The 22,209-nt window shown below is 50.1% G+C and overlaps 2 protein-coding genes across 2 annotated transcripts; one reads left to right on the forward strand and one right to left on the reverse strand.

The window, feature by feature from the left end:
- Positions 1 to 39: 39 nt before the first annotated feature.
- Positions 40 to 22,026, reverse strand: tdrd9 (tudor domain containing 9; the record flags this gene model as incomplete). The annotated part of the gene is made up of 35 exons (XM_079751970.1): positions 40 to 138; positions 262 to 334; positions 480 to 598; positions 693 to 831; positions 924 to 1,020; positions 1,139 to 1,248; positions 1,964 to 2,034; positions 2,341 to 2,505; positions 2,790 to 3,050; positions 3,531 to 3,620; positions 4,092 to 4,304; positions 4,673 to 4,784; positions 5,069 to 5,239; positions 5,372 to 5,472; positions 6,302 to 6,409; positions 8,211 to 8,327; positions 8,973 to 9,026; positions 9,350 to 9,394; positions 9,502 to 9,565; positions 9,871 to 9,934; positions 10,046 to 10,208; positions 11,284 to 11,415; positions 11,525 to 11,622; positions 11,769 to 11,873; positions 11,979 to 12,036; positions 12,476 to 12,560; positions 13,048 to 13,170; positions 13,282 to 13,385; positions 14,366 to 14,530; positions 14,614 to 14,694; positions 15,226 to 15,348; positions 16,802 to 17,023; positions 17,548 to 17,612; positions 17,770 to 17,846; positions 21,902 to 22,026. 35 exons carry the CDS (start codon positions 22,024 to 22,026, stop codon positions 40 to 42), a joined length of 3,999 nt encoding a protein of 1,332 aa, XP_079608096.1.
- rd3l (RD3 like) lies at positions 19,573 to 20,975 on the forward strand (the record flags this gene model as incomplete). The annotated part of the gene is made up of 2 exons (XM_079751972.1): positions 19,573 to 19,877; positions 20,615 to 20,975. The coding sequence occupies 2 exons, from the start codon at positions 19,573 to 19,575 to the stop codon at positions 20,973 to 20,975; spliced, it is 666 nt and encodes a 221-aa protein (XP_079608098.1).
- Positions 22,027 to 22,209: the final 183 nt, after the last annotated feature.

A 22,209-nucleotide genomic window follows, 5' to 3' on the forward strand; every position in this document is an offset into this window, starting at 1 on the left:
TGTTGTGCCTCAGCGGAGCAGCAGCGGCCCGACGCGTCCTCAGGTGTCCAGCAGGATGACGGGGTGCAGGAGGAACGGGACGCTCCTGGCTCCTCCGCCCTCTGGCTGAACAATGGCCATCTTCAGCGTGGGGTCCACCTGCACACACGGCACGCGTTTAAACACAAACACACACAACACACGCAGTCGTCATGGTATTAAAAGGGCGACGACCGCCAATACAGCGCCCAGCAGCGATGCACCGCCGCTGGGGTCCTGTACCTGGTTCCACTGGCCCAGCCGCTCGTAGTACCAGGGTGCGGCCTCCTCCCGGGCCGGCGTCCTGCCACACAGCCTGCAGGGCGAGGCAGGGCGGTCAATAAAGCGGAGGCCATCGATAAGGCCAAAGCGACCAGTAAGACCGAAGACGTCGCTGAGAAATATAAAGAACTGCCCCGGAGATACAAAGCGGCGCCGCCCCCCCCCCCCCGACGGCCCACCTGACGAGGCGGTCCCGGCAGTCCTCCTGCAGACGGGCGATGTGGTCCTGTCCCATTTGCATGAGGCCCCGGGGCCCCTCCGACAGCAGGCGGTTCATGGAGTCCCGCAGTGTGTTGGTCTGCGGGCGAGACGAGGGGGGGGGGTTAGCCGTCGGAGCGGGACGGGGCCGGAGCACAGGAGGAGGCCGTGTCGGCGAGCTCTGCAGGCCTCACCTCGGTGATGTCCTCCACGTCAAGGAGGCAGTCGAAGGCCAGCTCCATGTCTCGCTCCGGCAGCATGGGGGCCAGGGTGCTGCTGTTCCACCCCAGGCCACAGAGGGCGCCGGTGTAGCAGGTCCTCTCCGTGTTGGTGCTGAGGGTGGAGGAGGAGGAGGGAACACGTTACGAGGCTAGGTGGGGGAGGCTAGCGTTAGCTGTGTGGACACGTGGCTCAGTGCTGCTGACCGTAGCTCCATGACGGGGGTGAAGAGCATGGCGATGAGAGCGGGCAGCCCCGGGATGTCCGGCATGAGGGTGGTGTCCCGCAGGACGATGTGTGCACCTGGCGCACACGCACACACACACACACACACACACACACACACACACACACACACTTCAAGGTGCTGGCCCCTGTGGGGTTATGAGTGTTGGGTGTTAGATAAGGAGCGACGCCCTACTATCAGCGCTGACCACCACCGACCCGGCCACCAGCATCCTCTGGTGCTTGTGCTGCGGTGTCTCATTCACCACCCCAGAGTTTAGGCTGCACTTCTGGATGGACACTGCCCTGAAGCACAGAGACAGGGTTAGTACAGGTCTGGACCAGAGACAGGGTTAGTACAGGTCTGGACCAGAGACAGGGATGGTACAGGTCTGGACCAGAGACAGGGTTAGTACAGGTCTGGACCAGAGACAGGGTTAGTACAGGTCTGGACCGGAGGCAGGGTTAGTACAGGTCTGGACCAGAGACAGGGTTAGTACAGGTCTGGACCAGAGACAGGGTTAGTACTGGGGGGTCTGGACCAGAGACAGGGTTAGTACTGGGGGGTCTGGACCAGAGACCAGGGTTAGTACTGGGGGGTCTGGACCAGAGACCAGGGTTAGTACTGGGGGGTCTGGACCAGAGACCAGGGTTAGTGCTGGGGGGTCTGGACCAGAGACAGGGTTAGTACTGGGGGGTCTGGACCAGAGACCAGGGTTAGTACTGGGGGGTCTGGACCAGAGTTTAGATTCTCTGACCCCGACCCGACGCTGCAGATGTTAGTCCTTTCAGAAGCAGGGAGGTTCTGCAAGACAAACAACTCGGAATAGCCGTTGAGAAGGTCAGTTATAACAGCCAACGTATTAATAAAATATGCGGGTTTAGATCGAGCTGGGGCTCATAATTACAGTTAATGTGTCGGGCCAGGGACACAACGTGCACGGGCTCGGGGAGGCTCGGGGCCCCGGGGTCAGTACGGGCCCCAGGCGGGGCTCCGGGCACCATGCCCAGGGGTACCTACTTGTAGTAGGTCGAGTGGCTGAAGCTGTGGAAGGAGACTCTGTAGGGGCTGTTGGGTCCGTTCACCCGGACCTGCGGCGTTGGGACGGCGGGAGACAGAGACAGAGCATGTCAGGACACACGTGACCCGTCACCACCCGGGCCGGCGGGAGACAGAGAGAGCAGGTCAGGACACACGTGACCCGTCACACCCGGGACGGCGGGCCGTGGTCACGGCCTGTAGCCATGAGACATATCTGTCATTTTAAAACGTCTCGTGAACTGGGCTGCGGCGTGTCGCCATCTGCTGACAAACTGGCGCCATGACACATGGTGGAGGCCGACTCCCTCACGTGGTCAGAATGGGTATTAGAGTGTCGGGTGGCGAGGTGCGTTTGCCTTGGTCTTGGGGTAGGACTTGTTGTCCTTGAAGCGGGACAGCAGATCGGAGATGAGCTCTGTCTTCTCCGTCAGGCGGTCCTGCCACGAGCCCCCGGCAGAGTTGGGGACGTACGTCTTGTCCGCCATGTCTTTGTACATGGACATCACCTGCTCGTGGTTTTGCTGAAACCACAAACGTCTCATCAGTCCACGGTGCTACAGAATCACCAGTTCCCCCAACGCTCTCTAGCTGATGACATTTCACATGCGGTTGTATTAGTAAGCCCCTTGTCGTTCCCTTCCTGGTACACATCAAGCAGCTGATCCCTGAACCTTAGTTAGTCCGAATGCTCCTCCCTCGGTCTTTCCCCCACATATGAGGTGGCTGCTGCTCTTACAGGCTGGACGATCCACTCAGCTCTCATATCAAACACCTCCTGAACTGTGTGAGGCCCTCGCTGCATCACCTGGGAGTTGTAGCCCTCCAGGGCTGGGAGGGCGTGGCCCTCCTCCACCATGATGCGGGCCACGTTGAGGGCCTCCTGGCCCTTGGCGGTGATGAACAGCCCCACGTGCAGGACCCCCTGCTGGGTGGAGTAGAGCTCCGCCAGGGCCACGTTGCCCCGGGTCAGTTTGATGAAGCGGTCGCGGGCCTGGCTGCTCCACTGGTCCCCCAGGATCAGGGACTGGGCGGAGGGCCGCATGCCCACCACATAGAACTCCTGGGCCTGTAGGGGCCACAAAAACAACAACAACAGATCAGTAAACGCTGCCTCACCGCCTGACGCCGTGCTGCAGCCCTCATCCCCGTGACGACACTCTGTTGACTCTTGTCGTCTCAGGCCTGAGAGCAGCATGCTGGGGAGAAGCTGCCAGCCCTGTCCAGAGTTCACCTAGACACTCCCCCCCCCAATCCCTCTTACGCACTTATTGTATGTTGTACGTCCTTGCACTTAAACATAGCACTGAGCATCGTGTAGCGTCTTATCCTAGCCATCTTTGTTGTGTACAGGGGACGGGTTACCCTAGCGATTGTTAGTGACTGCGCTTGGTTCCATAAACATCCTCACTGTGCCGGCAGCGAGGTGTTGTTTCCTCCTTCTGACAAATGGACTTCTTGCGAGTCGCTTTGGATAAAGGCGCCTGCTTAATGCCCTAAATGTAAATGACAGCCACATGGCCAGGCTTAGGAGGGGCGGGGGGTGTACCTGGAAGGGCTGAGAGGCCAGGTCGGGGGGCAGCTCTCGCAGGCTGCTACAGGGGGCCGACGCCGTGTTGCCAAAGTCCACGAAGAACACCTGCGGGCAGATCCATCCACAGAGCCTCCATCAGCATCCTACACAACCCTGGACCCCATGGGTCCGCTCTACTGGGGCGCAGTGAGGGGTTCAGCGGGGTCTAGGGCGCAGGACTATCGGCCGTTAGGCAGGAGGTGTCGGACCCTAAAAGGTTCTGCTGAAGAACTGAAGAGTACATTTAACATGGATCACGTTAATGGGTTTGAATTACATTAGTTAATACATTACTTAATTTAAATTGTTTTACGTTTATTATCTCAGCAGGGCAATCACCGGGGGCAGCTGGCACCTGGCAACATGTCAGCTGGTGCAAACAAATGAATACTAGTCTGTTTGCATGAACATACACGTCAATACATCAAGCTAGACTTGACCTCTACTATGAATACTAGTCTGTTTGCATGAACATACAAGTCAATACATCAAGCTAGACTTGATTAACTATTTAGAGTGTGGTGTCGAGCAGAGCACCTCCACCGTGGTGCCCAGCACGTGCCGGACGTTGGCGCGGTGGTACAGGCTGCCGCGCCGCTCCAGGAAGGGGGCGAGGCACAGCAGGTTGGGCTGCGGGGACACCGCCACGGGCCGCAGCGGCCGCCCATTGATCGCCTCGGTCAGGCTCTCCTGCTTCTGCTTGCTGGCCTCGTCGGCCCGGTAGCCCCAGAACCGGCCCACCTCCAACACCTGGACCCCACCCCCCCCAAGGGGCACAGCACCACGGCTTAGTCTGGCTTCAAACAAGGCTCACTCTTACTGGACCCCCCAGGGACACAGCAACACAGCTTAGTCTGGCTTCAAACAAGGCTCACTCTTACTTGTTGTACCATGGTTTTATTCTTACTGGTTTAACCAAGGCTAACTCATACTGGCCTGACATGGGCCTACTCTTACTGGTTTTGGCTGGACCAAGGCTCTCTCTAACTGTTTTTTACTAGGGCTCTAACTCTTACTGGTTGTACCAGGGCTGCACTCTTAATGGTTATACCAGGGCGTTATTCTTACTGGTGGCCCCAGGTTGGGGGGGGGGGGGGGGGGGGGGGCACTACACTCACCTCTGTGATGCTGATCATAAACTTTTGTGTGGGGGGCAGCTTCTCCAGCTCCACGGTACTGCTCAGCAGCCCAATGGGGCGCACCGTGTTGTTCTGGAAGTCCACGTGCACCCTGGGGGAACAGAACCAACGGGTCATGGGGGTACACCTATGGGTGTTGACCGGGCATCAACACAGGGTCACGGGGGTGGACCTGTGGGTGTTGACCGGGCATCAACACAGGGTCACGGGGGTAGACCTGTGGGTGTTGACCGGGCATCAGCGCAGGGTCACGGGGGTACACTTATGGGTGTTGACCGGGCATCAACACAAGGTCATGGGGGTAGACCTGTGGCTGTAGCAGCATGGGTAGAAGTGATCGGTGATACTGAGCCGTTTCGGCGTGGCATTGCGTACCGGGTGTACTTCATGTGGGAGATGGCCCTGCCGGCCGAGCAGGCCTGCACCTCATCATCGGGATACGTGAACAGGTCCAGCGGCTGCTTCTGATTGGCCAGCAGCAGAGCGAGGGTCACCTCCTTCAGCACGCCGGTGGCCCCGGCCGTCTGGGTGAACTCCACGTACGCTCTGATTCGACGACGGACACACGCGTTAGGGTTTCACGCGTTACACTTAATAAATCACATCTGTTTAACAGTTTTACAACGACTTTATGCATTAAAAGCATGATCTGTATTCATTTGTCGGTTTTTAGCGCACCTGGAGCTGTCGAAGGAGATGGCTTTGACCTGCCCACACTGGCGGAACAGAGACTGCAGCTGCTTGTAGTACAGGAAGCCGTAGGGAGGCAGGTTCCTCACCTGGGGAGACACACCACAGATCAGGTTCAACTGCACCAGAGGAGGATGGGGCAGAGGAGGTGGACCTGCTCTACTGGACAGGCAGGAGGAAGATCAAACTACCTGGAGAGGGTTCTTGGTGGAGATAAACCACTACCAATTCAAATTAGTGCATGTTGTACAAATGCTGGATGGCATCATAACTAGATAGTATGATCACATGAATGCTCATTTTGTATTAGCAAGGTAAGGCTGCATTTGTCTCTAGTCACACAAAAAAAAACGTCAATTTCACTAATTACTAATAATTACTAATAATTCACTAATAATTTCCATCACTACAGAGTATGACTTTCATGTGTCTGGGTTTACGTGTGTGCTCGTGCGTTTATGCGTGGGTGTGTGTTCTCCTCTTGGTTAGAAAACATCATAGGATCATCCAGATCATTGACTACTTGTTTACATTTTACACATAACATTTTATTTGATGAAAAAATGCTACAAACACACACAAAAAAGTTGAGCCCAATTTCTTAGGTCCTCAGCCTCCACTGATCCATACCATCCAGACCTTCAGATGAAGTGACCGCAGACTGCCAGCAGGAGGGGACATTGGCATGTTACATGTTCTGAATGAACCTACCTTTGTAAATTAAGTAGAGTTTTCTGAAAAACTGTTTCTTTAGTCTTTGTGTGGAGTGCGGGGTTTGGATCGCATACATAATACACAATACATTTTCAATCAGTTCCTTGCTTCTGAGCAGCATTACTTTAGTGTGTGATGAAAAGTCCTTCTTTAGGGGGGGTTTTCCCAGTTATTTTAAGTGTTGTTCATCCCTAAATGACGTACCATGACTGTGGTCCTGGGGTCGTGGCCACACAGGTCTCTGGCGGCCATTGCCTCGTCCATCTCACCTTGCACAAAATAGTTGGGGTAGTACGCCCCCGCGATTACCACCTGGAGGAAGACGGGGAGCGAGGGATCAAAGAGAAAGACATATCTACCCAAAATGATCTGTAGCCCTGATCCTCAACAGTGGCCTTTTGGCTTGGAACACCTTCTTCCTGACCAGTCTATCCTCACCCCTGAGGAGGATTGAGCACCGAAACTCGGTTCCAGTAGGGCACCGGTTCCGACGTAAACGGTACTACCGAGATCGAATAAGAACGCACATTTCGGTGCCTCATAACAGTGCCTGACTTTTTTTAACGCCCCCTTCCCCGCCCCCATGGTTTTGCGGCATCAACTTGCGTTAGTGCTGGGCGGTATAGCGGTTCACATCGAATAACGGTGTGTATTTTCGTTATATGATTTTTTTAAATACCGCCATACCGGGGTATTTTATTACACAACGTTCGGAACGCTGCGCTGCGTGACAGTTTCAGACGGGACCCTTTTCAATGTTGCGCTTCTAAACACGCATGGTATGACTTCGACTGCGACTTTCTTTATAGGTCCATGACTGCGAGGCGTGGTATTTCAGGCCAACTGCCTAAAGAGTGTATCACAGCTTTCAAACATATAAACCATAAAGACGGACTTGTCAACGTGCTGGGGCATCACTTACTTGACGTTGTTTTGATTGAAAATCGGCAGGTTGTAGTGGGTGCGTGCGTGAATGAATGAATGAATGTGTGTGTGTCTGTGTGTGTGTGTTGCGAGCGTATGTGATTTCAAAGTAACAAACAAACAAACTCAAAACCGATGCATGCATTCAAAACAATCTGTTCAAAACCAAATAAACAAATCAAAAACAGAGTCGCTTATTCGCTTCAAATACTTGGGAATTAATCACATGGTACCGAGCGGTGGAAAACAATTTTGGCGTCTCCTGTGGCTGCCTTGCGCACCTGCGTTATATTACTTAATATGACTGGCAGTAATGTTCTCCATGCATGCAAGTGTAAACGCGAGCAGCATAGCTGCGTGCCTGCCTGCTTTCAGCGAGTAATTATTATTATTTGTAATTCTTTTTATTTTTTATCACAGCACTCACAGCAGCCTTTCCACTTCAGGTAAGTTGAGTAATTTAATGCCAACCGTAAATCTTGCATATCAAGTAGGCTAGCAAACACTGTTGCTATTCAACAGCGTGTGTGATGTCCTAAACTTCAGCTCAGTTTACGCTGACTTTCTGCTTCATTTGAAACTCGTGCATGTATGCAAGTTTGTGCGGTTTCGTTTTTTTAAGTACCGGTTCGAGAACCGTTTTAGCACCTAAACCGTTTAAAAAGGTATCGAGTATGCACCAGTATTGGATAAAGTCCAAACGATACCCAACCCTACCCCTATGATCCGACTTGTTTATGTGGAAATTTCCCTATAAAAGATCCCCTTTAGTTAGAGGGGTACATTTACATTTAGGGAATTTGGCAGACGCTTTTATCCAAAGAGACTTTCAATAAGTACATTTGTCAGAAAAAAGAGAAACAATATATCAGTGTCATCACAGTAAGGATGTTCATAGAACCAAGTGCCGAGCACCAACAATCGCTAGGTTAACCCATTCTCTTTATACAGAAAAGATAACTAGGATCAGATGCTACACAATGCTAAGTATACAGGGTTCATGTTATCTATCTGTGCTACATCACTGGTCAGTCACACGTTTCTGAGCACCAAGACTACAGTAAAGAAAAGTGCATTTCCAGTAAAAACATGCTGTTTCAATACTTTTTGGATTTGTTTTCAGGTTTGAAAGCTGAATTGCGATTTCAAGTGAAGTTATATTATTGAATAATTTCATTGAGAAGGTCACCTGGATGATGAACTTCTGGCGGTTGATGCTGGTTTGGTCTGTGGGTGGAGGGCTCTCGGGCACAATCATGTTGAAGTGGGAGACACGCTTCTTCAGGTCCTCGTACAACTCTGTGACCTGGAGGCGGAGACCGGCATGGATCAAGAGAACCCGGGCAGCATGGTGCAACTACAATCATACAGTAATAATAATGTTACAATATTATTTGTCATTTCTTGGACGTCCTTATCCAAAGTGGAAACGGTTCATTAATGTGTTTGACCCCTGACCCTAAAAGCTCTACTTATTGAGCTAAAACAACTTCAAATAAGGTTGACACAGCCTTCAATAACGCAATTGTTGCCATCTAATTGTTTCTAAAGGTCAAACACTTAAAAAAAAAAGAAGATATTTCCAACAAGAAGATGTTTGTTCTTGAAAAAAATAGGATTGTGTATTACCTAGCATATATTAATTAGAAAGGCTTAAAGTATTTTTCCACACTCCTATTTGGATGAACGTGCCATTTCCACAAAAGCACTATGCCTAATTCAGATGTCTCATCCCTTCAGACAATTACTGGATCATCTGAAAAGGTCAGGAACAAGTTCGAGCAAATGTCCGCTTTGTTCCGAGCAGGGCTGGATGATCCACAGTATTCACAGTGTTTTCTGTACGGCCACAAAATGAATCGTTGCATAACCCCGTTCAATGGAAAGTGCCTCCACAACTGTGTCACGAGTTCCAAGTGTCCTTCAATGATCCAGGCTTGGGCCAGTGTACCTCTCTGATCCTCCTGATCTGGATGAAGTTCTCCTTTCCCCAGTCCAGCTCGTCCTGTGAAGGAAGGTTCACCAGGAGCACACAGAGCTAGGCGTCAAGTGGGTCCTCAGAGCCAATGACACGCAGCAGGTCACCGTGTATCAGCGGCCTTTAATGGTTTCCAGGAGTACTTGGAGGGCAGCAAGGTGGCCCAGATTGCCTTAAAGAGGCCAATCGCAACTAGATGATCTGAAGTTGTGTTGCCAATTAAGAACACCAATTCATATTGTGTTCGGGTGCAAAGGCTTATAGTTGCTATTGTATTTGACCAATATTAAAACCCGATTGAACACCTCGATAGTCACAGTCGTTCACGTTCTGTTTCAGCACATGCTCACCTTTGGGTGTCTCAGTTGTCCCGTCTTCTTAGCAGTTTGCCAAGCCTGGCAGGACGAGTGGAGAACGTATGAAACAAGTTTATAGATATACAGCCAGATAATAAAACGTGATACTCTCTAGGAAGGTTTCACTTCAGGTCAACCAGTGTTACCTTAAAGGCATTGAGGAACGCTATGGCATCGCTGGGGACGCCGTTGGCGAAGCCCAGCTTGGTCCTGGAAGTCAAAGTTACGAATCGTACATACAATATATATAGTGTCAATTTTTGGATGTTTTATTCCTTTCTGAACTTAATTCATCTGCCAAAAGGTCTTCTATGTACATGTCCTGCATAGCATGCGTTTCTATTGCAGTGGATCATGCTTCAACCTAGCTAAGCTACCCTACCCTAGCTTTAACACACAGTTGTGTTACAACATTTAAACATGTTGTTTTTCCTCGATTTGATTTATTTTTACACAACAGTGAACACAGTTGAGCCGCCGAGTGTCCATCTCTCTGAGTGCTGGGACAGGCCTACCTGTAGCCGGCCATCATCTGCATGTAGGGCACAGCGAAGAAGCTCTTTAGAGAGAGGCAGGCCACTGAGGGAAGACAAAACGGGCAAAACTCAGTCATGGTGACACGCGCTGACAGCGGACACATCAGGCCCGCTCATTCACATCGCTGTCATGGTGAGAGAGAGCCAGGCTCACCTATGATGAGGCTCTCCTGCAGGCAGCCGAAGACGTGGCCCAGGGCGATCATCTTGCCCAGGTGCAGGTCCACGGGCAGGTGGGCCAACACGCGCCCCAGGAACGTCAGCTCCCCGTCGTAGTTGTAGTTTTGACGGTCGTTTTTGGCCGATAGCGCCCCCATCTTTAGGGAAGACATGTTTCAGGCTCTTCATTCTTAATTCATAGCGTAAAGACAGACATTCGGCCTAATCACCCCTCGTACTCTCAACCCTCCAAAATGAATACGCAAATATATATACTCCAATAATTACGTGCTAACCCTGCGAGTAAATACAGCGTTAGTCATGTCGTTGATCGTGCGGAGTCTACGTCTTTCTGCGACGGGGCTGAACACCGGGACATGATGGTGGACACCTAACCGCTGTGGACACCCTGCTGAGGTGCTAACACTCCCTGACGCTCCTGATTCAGCACGTCCCGGGGACCGCTCTGATGCGCTGTGACAGAGCTGGACCCAGCGCTTACCCAGCCCAGAGCGTTCATAACCCCCCCGTCCCAAGGAACGTGGGGTTGGGGGGAGGGCTACGGTCAGTGGTCCTAAAGATGGCAGACGAGCTCCGACCTGGGTGAGCAGAGGGTTTTACTTTCTTGAGCTTCATAATTGTATGTTTGTACGTCCTGGCTCTTAAATATAGTACTTAGCATCGTGTAGCATCTCAATATCTTGGTTGTATACAGGGAATGGGTTAACCTAGCGATTGTTAGTGCTTGGCACTTATTTCCTTACTGTACAGACAGCGATATTGTTGTTTCTCCTTCTGACACATTGACTTAGTGGCTTTGGATTAAAGCGTCTGCTAAATGCCCTAAATATAAATGTAAACATTTGTATTTGACCAATCATGTTACTGGATGCGGGGATCAGTATGGACGTAATTGGCACAAACTTAAATTGGGCTAGCAGTGGTAGAATGTAAAAGAGAGCATCTGTTAAGGTCTCAAATCAAAACTGTAGACTGGCCGCTGTATAAACATATTAAAATCCCCTCATGAACGCTTCAACGACACAGGATCCCCCCAGAAGCTTCGGCCCCGTCTCCCCCAGAAGCTCTGATGTCTCCCCCCAAGAAGCTCTGCCCCGTCTCCCCCCAGAAGCTCTGCAACATCTCCCCCCAGAAGCTCTGCACCGTCTCCCCCCAGAAGGAGGGCTTCTGAAGGGAGACACCGCAGGACCCCTTGATCAGAGCCAGCAGCACCTCTTTGAGCTGGAGCACGGTCCTGAAGATGCCCTGGAGGTTGGGGGGGGACAGGGCCGTGGAGAGCAGCATGCGGGGGTTCCCCATGTCCAGGAGCTTCACCTTCAGCATGATGCTGGTCAGAGGAGCCACCTGGGACACAAGGGAGGAGATCAGCAGATCCACGGCACCAACAGGGCTTCTCTCTGAGGTGGACCACCTCCCACGTTGAGGTTACTGGTGGATGCGTGGACATCTTTACCAGCATCTCAGGGATCATGTACTCTGGGATATCCTTCTCCCAGAACTCCTTGGTGATCAGCCGGTAGCAGTAGCCCTTGGAGGCGCGGCCCGCCCGGCCTGGAGGTCAGGGGGAACCAGAGGGTCATGGGCTGTAGTACAGTATAACAATACTATCCTTCATGAAATATAGACATGCCTTTAAAAGAGAGTGAGTGAGTGAGTGAGTGAGTGAGTGAGTGAGTGAGTGAGTGAGTGAGTGTTACCTTTACGCTGGTTGCAGTTGGTCTTTGAGGCCCAGGTGAGCTGTAGGGACTGGTAGTTTGTTTCCTTGTCACAGACCAGGTGACGAGCCAGGCAGAAGTCAATCACTGTGGGCGAATAGAGCGTTTTGTATCGTTTTACGTCTTCAACTCATCCAAAGCGCTCAAAGATGCTGGCATACTGACAACACAACAGTAAGAGTGGGCCGGTACCATATTTGACGTCAGGAACCGTTACAGAGCTCTCAGCGATGTTGGTGGAGAGGATGATCTGGGGGGAGAGACTCATCAAGGCCATGACAGCAAGGACGGGCATTCACAACGACTGAAATATATATCTCTATGGACGCTTTGAGACAACGAATACTGACGTCCAAATCTAGTACTCGAGTTCTCCTCTTTCCAGCGGATAGAGAGCTGGGATGTCAGGAAGTCTGGAGCACATGCTTCTACCTTCCTATAGCCGGGAACACCAGGAACACCGTTCTGCTCCTCACATGCTCCCTACCTTCCTGTATCCGGGAACACCAGGAACAGTCCGTTTTGCTCCTCACATGCTTCCTACCTCCCTATATCCGGGTACAGGCACCAGGAACGCCAGTAAAGCCGCTCTGCTCCTCACATGCTTCCTACCTTGCTGTTGCTAGGAACAGACACCAGGAACAACAGGAACCCCAGGAACACCGCTCGGCTCCCAACATGCTTCCTACCTTCCTGTAGCCGGGAATAGGCACAACGAACACTCCGTTCTGCTCCTCCATTGTCAACGTGGAGTGCAGCGGATACACCTGCAGCCTGAGGAAGAGCACGGCCATCACAGACTCTTTTATTCGGAGACACATATACAGGGCATACTAGATATATAGTTACCGGTATCCATCTACAGATGGGGAATAGTATTTAAAACACTGTATACGTAACCAGTCAATTGGCTGCAAGTTTATAAACAATCGCCGCCTCTGTGCAAAGTGATCGTCCTCATTGGTTACTGGAGTTGTTCCGATACCAGTATCAGAAATTCCTTAGATACTGCCTAAAATGCAGTATCGGGTTTACAAATGTATTATTATAATAAGAGATTATAAATGTAAATGATCTAGTTCAGCGAAAAGGGAACCCTGTGACAAGAACAAGTGCTGTTAGTAGTTACAATGCAAGATGCTGCATCGGTATATGCTCTGTATCGGAACATCTCTATTGGTTACAGAGCCCTCTTCTTCCCAGCCTTTGAAAGCGTTTGCGGGGATGGCTCGTCTACGTCAAATGCACAGAGTGAATCCACCTTCTGCGGACCAGCGTGGCCAGGCCCTCCTGCATGTTCCCGATCTCCTTCAGTCCCGGCAGGAACACCAGCACGCTGCCGCGCTCGGGCAGCGTCAGGCTCGCGTCCTGCTCCGTCTTCTTGCTAAACACCAGGAAGAGCAGGCGTCAAGCGGTTTGGAATATCCTCCGAGATGTAGTGCTGTATCGAGTTCCATGTGGTTTAACATGTTCCTAAAAGAACGAGCCTCCTTACCATTGGTCTTTGGTCTCCAACTCATCAAAGCTCTGGATCAGGCTGATGGCGACGTTGTACATCTCCTGGGATATGTTGGGCTCGTCGCTGCTCAAAGGCACCACCTGTTGGGCAGACCCAAGCAACAACGCTCACAACTAGAGCCCGACCCATACTGCAGGTGCCGATGCCGATATTGGGGAGTAAAAGATTACCGACATTCAAAATATAGATTTATCGTATTTTATTCGATTTATCTATATCATGGTATCCTGGGGGTGGAGCAGCTCCTTGGGATTTGCTGCCCTCCATCCAGTAACATCGCCTTAAAACCAAGGGCTACAGGAACCAAATACCTGAAGCATGGGGAGGAGCTACCAACCGTCACACCAAACATGATGTAAAACCGTTAGGAGTGTGCTTCCACGGACGTGCTGGGTTAAAGCATTTAGAGGTTCAACCACCACAGTAGGTGATTTATAATGAGGGGGGGGGGGGGTAAGGGGGGAGGCTATGCAGAGTCTGTCTCTGTACAAAACCTTCGACACTAGAGACACATGGCCTCCTCCCTCTGCCTGGACACAGAGAGACCTTAGACACTAGAGACACAGGGCCTCCACCCTCTGCCTGGACACAGAGAGACCTTAGACACTAGAGACACGGGGCCTCCTCCCTCTGCCTGGACACAGAGAGACCTTAGACACTAGAGACACAGGGCCTCCTCCTTCTGCCTGGACACACAGAGAGACCTTAGACACTAGAGACACAGGGCCTCCTCCCTCTGCCTGGACACAGAGAGACCTTAGACACTAGAGACACAGGGCCTCCTCCCTCTGCCTGGACACACAGAGAGACCTTAGACACTAGAGACACAGGGCCTCCTCCCTCTGCCTGGACACAGAGAGACCTTAGACACTAGAGACACAGGGCCTCCTCCCTCTGCCTGGACACAGAGAGACCTTAGACACTAGAGACACAGGGCCTCCTCCCTCTGCCTGGACACACAGAGAGACCTTAGACACTAGAGACACGGGGCCTCCTCCCTCTGCCTGGACACAGAGAGACCTTAGACACTAGAGACACGGGGCCTCCTCCCTCTGCTCACCCTGCCTCGACACAGCGCGCGCAGGTCGTCCAGGTAGCTCTGCTCGATGGCGTACGGAGCGCCGTCCACCTCGAACACGTACGCGGGGTTCATCTGGCCCCGCACCGCAGAGCCAAAGTACTCCGCAAACTCCCTGCAGTTGATGGTGGCGGACATGAGGACGACCTGGAGGGCAACACGTTGGCATGGGGTCAACGTTCAGAGGGGACGGGGGGGGAGGGACCCAACAACCTTCATCTGGACGCTACCTTGACGTAGCGAGAGTTGGAGTGGAGGAGCTTTCGGATGACCAGCAGCAGGAAGTCCATCTCCTCCGTCCGCTCGTGAACCTGGGACAGCGGTGAGAGAGATTACATTTACGTTTAGCAGACACATTTATCCCAAGCGACTTGCAAAAAGTACATTTGTCAGAAGAAAGAGAAACAACAATGTACTGCTGTCGGTACAGTAAGGATGTTCATAGAAACAATTTCCAAGCACTTACAATTGTTAGGTTAATGCTAAGTACTATTTTATAAGTGCCAGGACGTACAACATACAATAAGGGCGTACATTAAGTGCCAGGACCTACAACATACAATAAGGGCAGACATTAAGTGCCAGGACATACAACATACAATAAGGGCGTACATTAAGTGCCAGGACATACAACATATGTGCATAAGAGGGAACTGTGGAGTGTGTGGGGAGGCTATGCCGATCTAGGTGAACTCTGAACAAGTGAGTCTCGAGTCTTCTGCAAAAGCTGGTGAGCAGCCACGGCACTCAGCGAGTGTGCGGTCGATGATGACCCACTTCTCGTTCCACGAAGACAACGTTGCGCAACAGGCTAAGACAACTGAGCCGTGTTTTTCCCGCACCTCATCCACGAAGATGTGCGAGTACTCGTTGAGGGTCTTGGTGGCCACAAGCTTCTGCAGCAGCACGCCGGTGGTGACGTAGATGAGCTGGGTGTGCTCTGTGGCCATCTTCTCCAGGCCCACCTGACACACACACACACACACACACAAAATAAGTAGAGGCTTTATAATCATCAACAACTGAGATAAGTAATACAAAGATTGTGTCCTTCAGAGAGGCACAACCCCCAGCAGAACACAGTTTTCAGAAGAGCTGCATCTACGTACAGATTTTGGTTAAGGATTACTACGCCTATTATTGCACGTGACACCTGCATACTCGCTGATTGATTGTTCTGACAATCCTTCGTAATCAATTAACTACATTTAATTGGATTCATTGCATAGTTAAATTGGATGGGTATGTTCGATAAGGCATATAGCAGGCTGACTTCAACATGAATACATGGCGACGACGGCTTAGTGAGGGAGACTGATTTGTAATCAGTGAACATGTAACAACGGCCCTCAAGGTAGTCAGGGGCCTGGGCCAGCGCTGCAGAGTGCCCTGGCCGCTCTCTCGCCATGCCCCCGCCCCTGCGAGGAGGAAGAGAAATCACACTCCTACTCATGACCTCCAGAATCATGGGCATCTCGCCCTCTGGTCCCTTCAGAGGAGAGGACGAGAGAGCAGGCATAGAGTAGTGGGAAGGAAGAGAGAGGCACAATCAGCCACTCCATCACTCGCCCTGGGGGAAAACAGAGCGATGACAGCATAAAAGCAACTCTCTGTGAAAATAAGAGATGGAGGGGCTTTGGAATATAAGATAATGACCTGTTACTCTCTCTCGCTGCTCGAGAACGGATGGAAGGACAGACAGATGTATTATCCAACTATGGGTGCAGCTAGAGCTCAAGCCTGTTCAAATGCTATGTGATGCAAAGCTAGAAAGATGACCAGAAATAAAAGGCTTAATTTCTGCAGTGCTAATTTGCATTTGAAGTGGAAGACCAGCACGCAAAAGGTTGAGAATGGATTTCTGATGGGAGGTTCATGGCTGGTCTTGAGTGGAGAAGGGGCAGGAAGGGCAACAGAGAGGAGAGGGGGCAGGAAGGGCAACAGAGAGGAGAGGGGGCAGGAAGGGCAACAGAGAGGGCCATGGGTGAGGCTGTAGGGCTTCTTAGTTTTGGTATTTGTTGTAGAGGGAACAAAGACAACAGGAACTACATACAATACAGACAGATCATGGATACAAATACTAGATGTCAAATTTATTCATTGAGCCTCATCTGAAGAAATCTCTATTCAGTGTACAGCTATTGTCGGTCAACCATGCCAGCTCACTTACTGACACCGTTAGATGACAACAGAAGTGTAAGGATAAACACAAGACTGTAATGTAACATTTAGAAGTGCCCCTGTAATCTAACTCTGTGGTTTCATGGATTTTGATGATACAACCTTTATACTATAACAATTTAATTTTGTTTATTTTACTTTGTGCTTCATGTTGTAGAAGTGCATCTTGGTTTGCTACAGTGGAACAAGCTGGTCAACACAGGTGAGGCGTTACTGAACCGTGACCAGGAAACCCACCTGATAGCCCACCAGACTGCCCAGGGTGCACCTGCGCTCGGTGGCCACCCATCGGGCGACGCTAATTGCTCCGATCTTGCGTGGCTGGGTGACCACGATGTTGCACAGGGCGTTCTTCTGGCTGTAGTGGTCCAGGATGAACTGGGGCAGCTGGGTGGTCTTGCCACTGCCCGTGGCTCCACGGATGATCACCACGGAGTTGTTTTCTACCAGAGAGATGAGCTGGGGACGGAGGACGAGTTAGGAGCAATGCATTAACGCTTCAGTAGAGTGGGTAATTAAGAGAACAACACTCAAGACACTGAGGAGAATAACAGCCTGAAGGAGCGTTGCTTCCTCGGCAAACTAAATCACACTTTATTTACAGAGCGCTTTTTGTACAAAACCCGCAATAAAGTGCTTAAGTGAAAAAAATAAGAATAATAAGTAAAACATCCAAATCATGGGGATACACAGATAACAACAGTACAAACCAAGCTCAACCCAAAAGAGTATGTGCACCAGCTTGAAGATGCAGAGGACTACTGTCGGGTAAACGAGTTTTAACAAACTGGTGGACAGGTGAATATATTCTGCTTTCACACAGAAACACTTCAGGGTTGAGGAGCTGATTCATCTCATCTCCTGTCACATCTAAAAGTCTCCACATCAGCCCAGTAACAGCAGCTCTGCAGGCAGGTGTGTTTGTACTCTGACAACATGACACATTGCTGTTTGCGTGTGCGTTACAGACATTGTGTCTTTACCTCCTGTCTGTTTTTCTTTATTGGCAGGCTGGGATACTCATAGCTCGCTAGACGAGGTACACCACCTGAATTGAACATAGACTATTGTTAGTAGAGAAAATATCTATCTCCCCATCGAGAGAGAGACGTTTAAATGAAAAACAGAAGGAGACACGGACAGAGACAAATACATTTGTTGCGAACTTAAATGAACATTGAAGACCTTGGAGTTACAACACTCACTTCCCAGAAGCTCTGTGATTGGGCCCCTCAGTCCACCATCTGGAGGATCATTCCTGGGGCTGACCAGTTGTGACGCACTGAAAAAAATATCATTTAAAATTTTGCTTTTTTGAAGGACCACTGTGCACGATTTTTTAAGTCTTGTAAATCTTTAGTTGTTGACTACATCTTTAGAATACAAAATGTATATTTTTAATAATGAAAAAATGTTATAAAAATTAATTGTATCAATTGAAGATGAAATTAACGTGATAAATCTTACATTTGCTGTGTCATATTCCACAGTTGTATTTTACCTATTGTATTGAGATTGTTTTTATAACAAGATTCCATTGAATAGTACTCACTATTTATAGTAGCTCTTATTCAATTGCTGAATATAAATGCTTTGTTAACAACAAAAATAAAGTGATTCAGGTTGACAGCTCGGCTTGGGCTGTCTAGTCTCACACTTGCAGCGTAGCCAAAATAAATAGAGGCTTTGTAATCGTAGACAACTGAAATAAGTAATACAAAGTGTGTGTCCTTCAGAGAGGCACATCCCCCGGCAGAACACACGTTCTACTGGCCATGTGATCACCATGAGCCCAGCAGACGGAAGCACCACCAGCAGCCCGAGGAGCTCATACACATGCATGGGCCCAGGCAGGCGATGCATGTGCTCTCCCTCGCTCTCCCATGCGCCCCCTCCTGAGCCTGCACATTCAACAAAGCCTCTGACCTTAGCACGAGGCAGTGTGGGGGGGGGGAAGAGAGAGAGAGAGAGAGAGAGAGAGAGAGAGAGAGAGAGAGAGAGAGAGAGAGAGAGAGAGAGAGAGAGAGAGAGAGAGAGAGAGAGAGAGAGAGAGAGAGAGAGAGAGAGAGAGAGAGGTGAGAGCGGGGTGAGAGCAGAGGAGAGGTGACAGCTCTTAGTCATAGACCAATGCAATACTAACTCTCCCCCAGACAGACAGAGGAGCATCGGGAGGGATGATAAGAAGACTCCGTCCTCATCCGGAGCAGGAAGATTTACCAACCAGAAAGTCTGAGCACTCATTTATGCCGCTACAGCAGTTGTTTTTCCAGAATGATGCTTTCGGAAAACTCCAGGAATGAAGTTCCTTTTGTCTTATCCATGGAGGCAAGAAATCAAGGACTCTTGGTTGAAAGATTTTGTTTGCACATTTTAACGCTACAGGATCTGCATTGAAGTGCCCAATTGTAAGTATGTACCGTTCTATGATTTCAGGCACCTTAGAAAAAGCTAATCTTTCAAGATAAGGTGTAAAGGAGTGTTAAGAGGAGGCTCAGACGGTCACTTTCAACATCATGCAGGTACAACACTGTTTATCCTTGCCATTGGTTTTACAAACAAATCCAGGGTAGGGCTATCCTGTGCAGTGACCTCTGACCCTTAAGGATGTGTCCTCTGTCCTACACTCAGGTGTGGTCTGCGCAAAAAACGTCTTCCATGATGAGTCAAAGTCACTTCGGCACACAAGGGATATATTCCAAGCCAGATAGAATAGGACTAGAGACACTCACAACCCCGACAAGTGTGGACCAGAGGTCAGCTGGGGCAGGGCGAAACCGTTCATCACCATTCATTATGGGAATGTTAAAAATGATGCTTAAAAAGCCATGTTTAGATTGTCACCCCCAGGTGCACTGGGAAGCGTGGAGCAAATCGGGATTCAACAATACTGTCATTCTTTTAGAAAATGTCAGACAAAGATGCTTGGTGATAGACACACGTCATGACCTCATTCTGTTCCATAAAAGAGCAGCTCCCTCCTGTTTCTCTCCCTAGGATCACTCCCCACCATGCCTCTGTTCAGCTGGATGAAATGGTCCCGTGAAGCAGAAGAGCCAGTGAAGGATGAGGGGCCGTGCCTGCGGAGCCCGGGGGCGGCGGCCGGCCACATGTTGCTCACAGAGCTGCTGTGGCATGTGGAGGAGCGAGAGCGCCTCGCTCGGCGGTTGGAGCGTGAGCACCGCCTGGCCCTGGGCCTCCGGTGGTTCCAGAAGTACCCCAGGCTACGGACGCTGATCCCCGCGGCCGAACTCCTGCACCTTGAGGGCCTGTGCGCTCGGGTCCCCCCGACCCACGCCGCCGCCGTTCTCTCCAGGTGCCTAGCAGACTAGCAGAAGACTGGCTCACTCTGGCCTCATGCCATCAACTCTTGCTAGCCGCCGCCGCGCTACAGAGAGGATGACAGTAGGAGCAGAGAAACGACCCAAAGGGGGAGAGCGAGCGCCAGGGCAGGGTGCCAAGCAAGCCATTACGCGTTACCGTCACAGAAGTAGGCTATGTGCGCTGCCACACATCCCATCTAGGATGCCTTACAGGGGTCAGAAAAGTCAGGTAAACCTTGGGGGTAACACTGCTCTGCAAACAGGATGCAATGTTGTTGCAGTGGTGATTTTTGGGGATGCTGCCTGTAGCCTGGCCCTTCCCTCTCCCTGAATGTATACAAAACGACCGCATTCTTTATTCTACAGTAGTCTTATAGATTACATATTTTTGTAGAAATGGCAAGACATTGGATTTCAGTGCCTGGCCATGCCATGGTGTATGTTGGCAGGGATATCGAGGGCTGATGGGATGTGGGTGTGATGGCCTAGCTAGAAGGCAGTTACAAGGATGCTTGGGCCAGCTGCATTTATTCAGTCCACTTTGACACAATTACAAAAGAGGCACAAGGGAAGAGATTATTTGCATCCCTGAAGACGCTCCGCCACAATGTGATATTCCAAGTAATTATATGGGAGTGTAGATAAATTATAAACATCTGATTTATAAATGTCATTAATTATGTAAAACTACCACCATTGTTAATAACACTTTGATACGTGTGATTCGAAGGTTTCGCGAGGCGCTGGCCACCGACCGCGTTCTGCCCTGGGAGCCAGTGTTCGTCTTCAAGCAGGTGTTGGGAGACTTCCTCAGCAGAGAAGAATTGGAGGAAGTGGAGCATTCGGGGCCCGAAGCTGAGCTCCGACACACGGAGGCATGGACCGACCGCTACCAAGTGAAGCGTGGCCACATCACTCCTACCGCACTGACATGCACCGAGCCTGCAAGGGAGGAGATCCCGACCGTCTCTGGATACGTGGACCGGGCCATGCAGCGCTCTGACTCTTTAGCTGGCTACAGGGACTGGGGTGTTCCTCTACACTTCCCAGTTCCCGTGAGGGCCACAGTAGGATACAGCACTACGATTTAAAAGGGGAAACGATTCCCACAAAGAAACTCGGGGACATGAAGTCCAATCCCGGGGTGTCCTGAAACCATGCATGTTCCTTTTTAAATTGTGTACGTCTTCCCCTTCAGCTTAAACATAGAGATGCATGAGATGGAGCCTTGTATGAACATTGACCCCATGCCATGGTCAAAAACGTAATTTTCACTTAAAAGTACAACAAATGAACGTCCAATTAAAGTTACATTATAGGAAATGTGAAGTCACGTTTCCCCGAATACATTCTCGTGAGACAGAATGTATTCGGGGAAACGGGTTAGAGGCTGCACTTTCAGTAGTATTTGGGTGGAATAAACCTGAACTTAAACTACGTTAACCAAGTACTTGGAGAAATTCATATTTTAATCTTTCAAAAAACACTCAGGTCCTAGAACTGAAGACTAACGGAACAACTGAGGCAGCGACCTATCAACCGTTCACCACCAATTTATCTCCATAATGGCAATTTCCCAATAACTAAAACCAAAAAACATGACCACGCACACCGCAACGGTCCAATGCTCACTGCTTCCAAAAATGGAGGTCCTCGCTCTGTGCCGTCGCGCTGTACAAGCCCATTAATCGTGACTAATCAAGGCCAAGAACTGGACAGTCATTGTGAAATAAAATGTTCCTTTCGCTTGTGTCGTCGTTTTTTTCCATAACGGATTTCATAATACATTTGGGAACTTTTGTTAAAGAATAAATTGCGAAAAATTAGTGGTTCAAATTTTTGATAGGCCTCGTCGGGCCACACCTGCGAGGTCACATTTTTCGTTAGAAAGTACATTTTGAGCAATGAATTTCAGCCTGCAATAACTAGGCAAAATATCCCTGTAACTCAATTACCGTTAAAACCGAGCTGGGTGTAACTCATTGTGTAACTAGGCCTACAACTAAACTTAACTCACCAATTCCGTACTGGTGATGTCGCCTCCGGCTTTTGTGCGACTTCATCTGTAATTCTGATATTGGTGAACTGGGACCCTACTGTAAACCACTCTGCAATCTGCTCTGCTGTAATAGAACTCTTCATATTTATCTTGATAAAACAGAAATTGAATCAAAAACTTGTTACAGCACGTGGACTTGGACTAACTCGAGTGACCTTCGATGTCGAATTTCCAATGCAGCTCACTTCGCCACCTCGTGGTTGAATGATGTCATGGAAAGTTTAACCCCGATTTCTTTCTATTTGTCGATTGCGTTTTAAATTAAA

This window comes from Pollachius pollachius (genome assembly GCF_949987615.1).
Source record: "Pollachius pollachius genome assembly, chromosome: 15".
Classification (NCBI taxonomy): domain Eukaryota; kingdom Metazoa; phylum Chordata; class Actinopteri; order Gadiformes; family Gadidae; genus Pollachius; species Pollachius pollachius.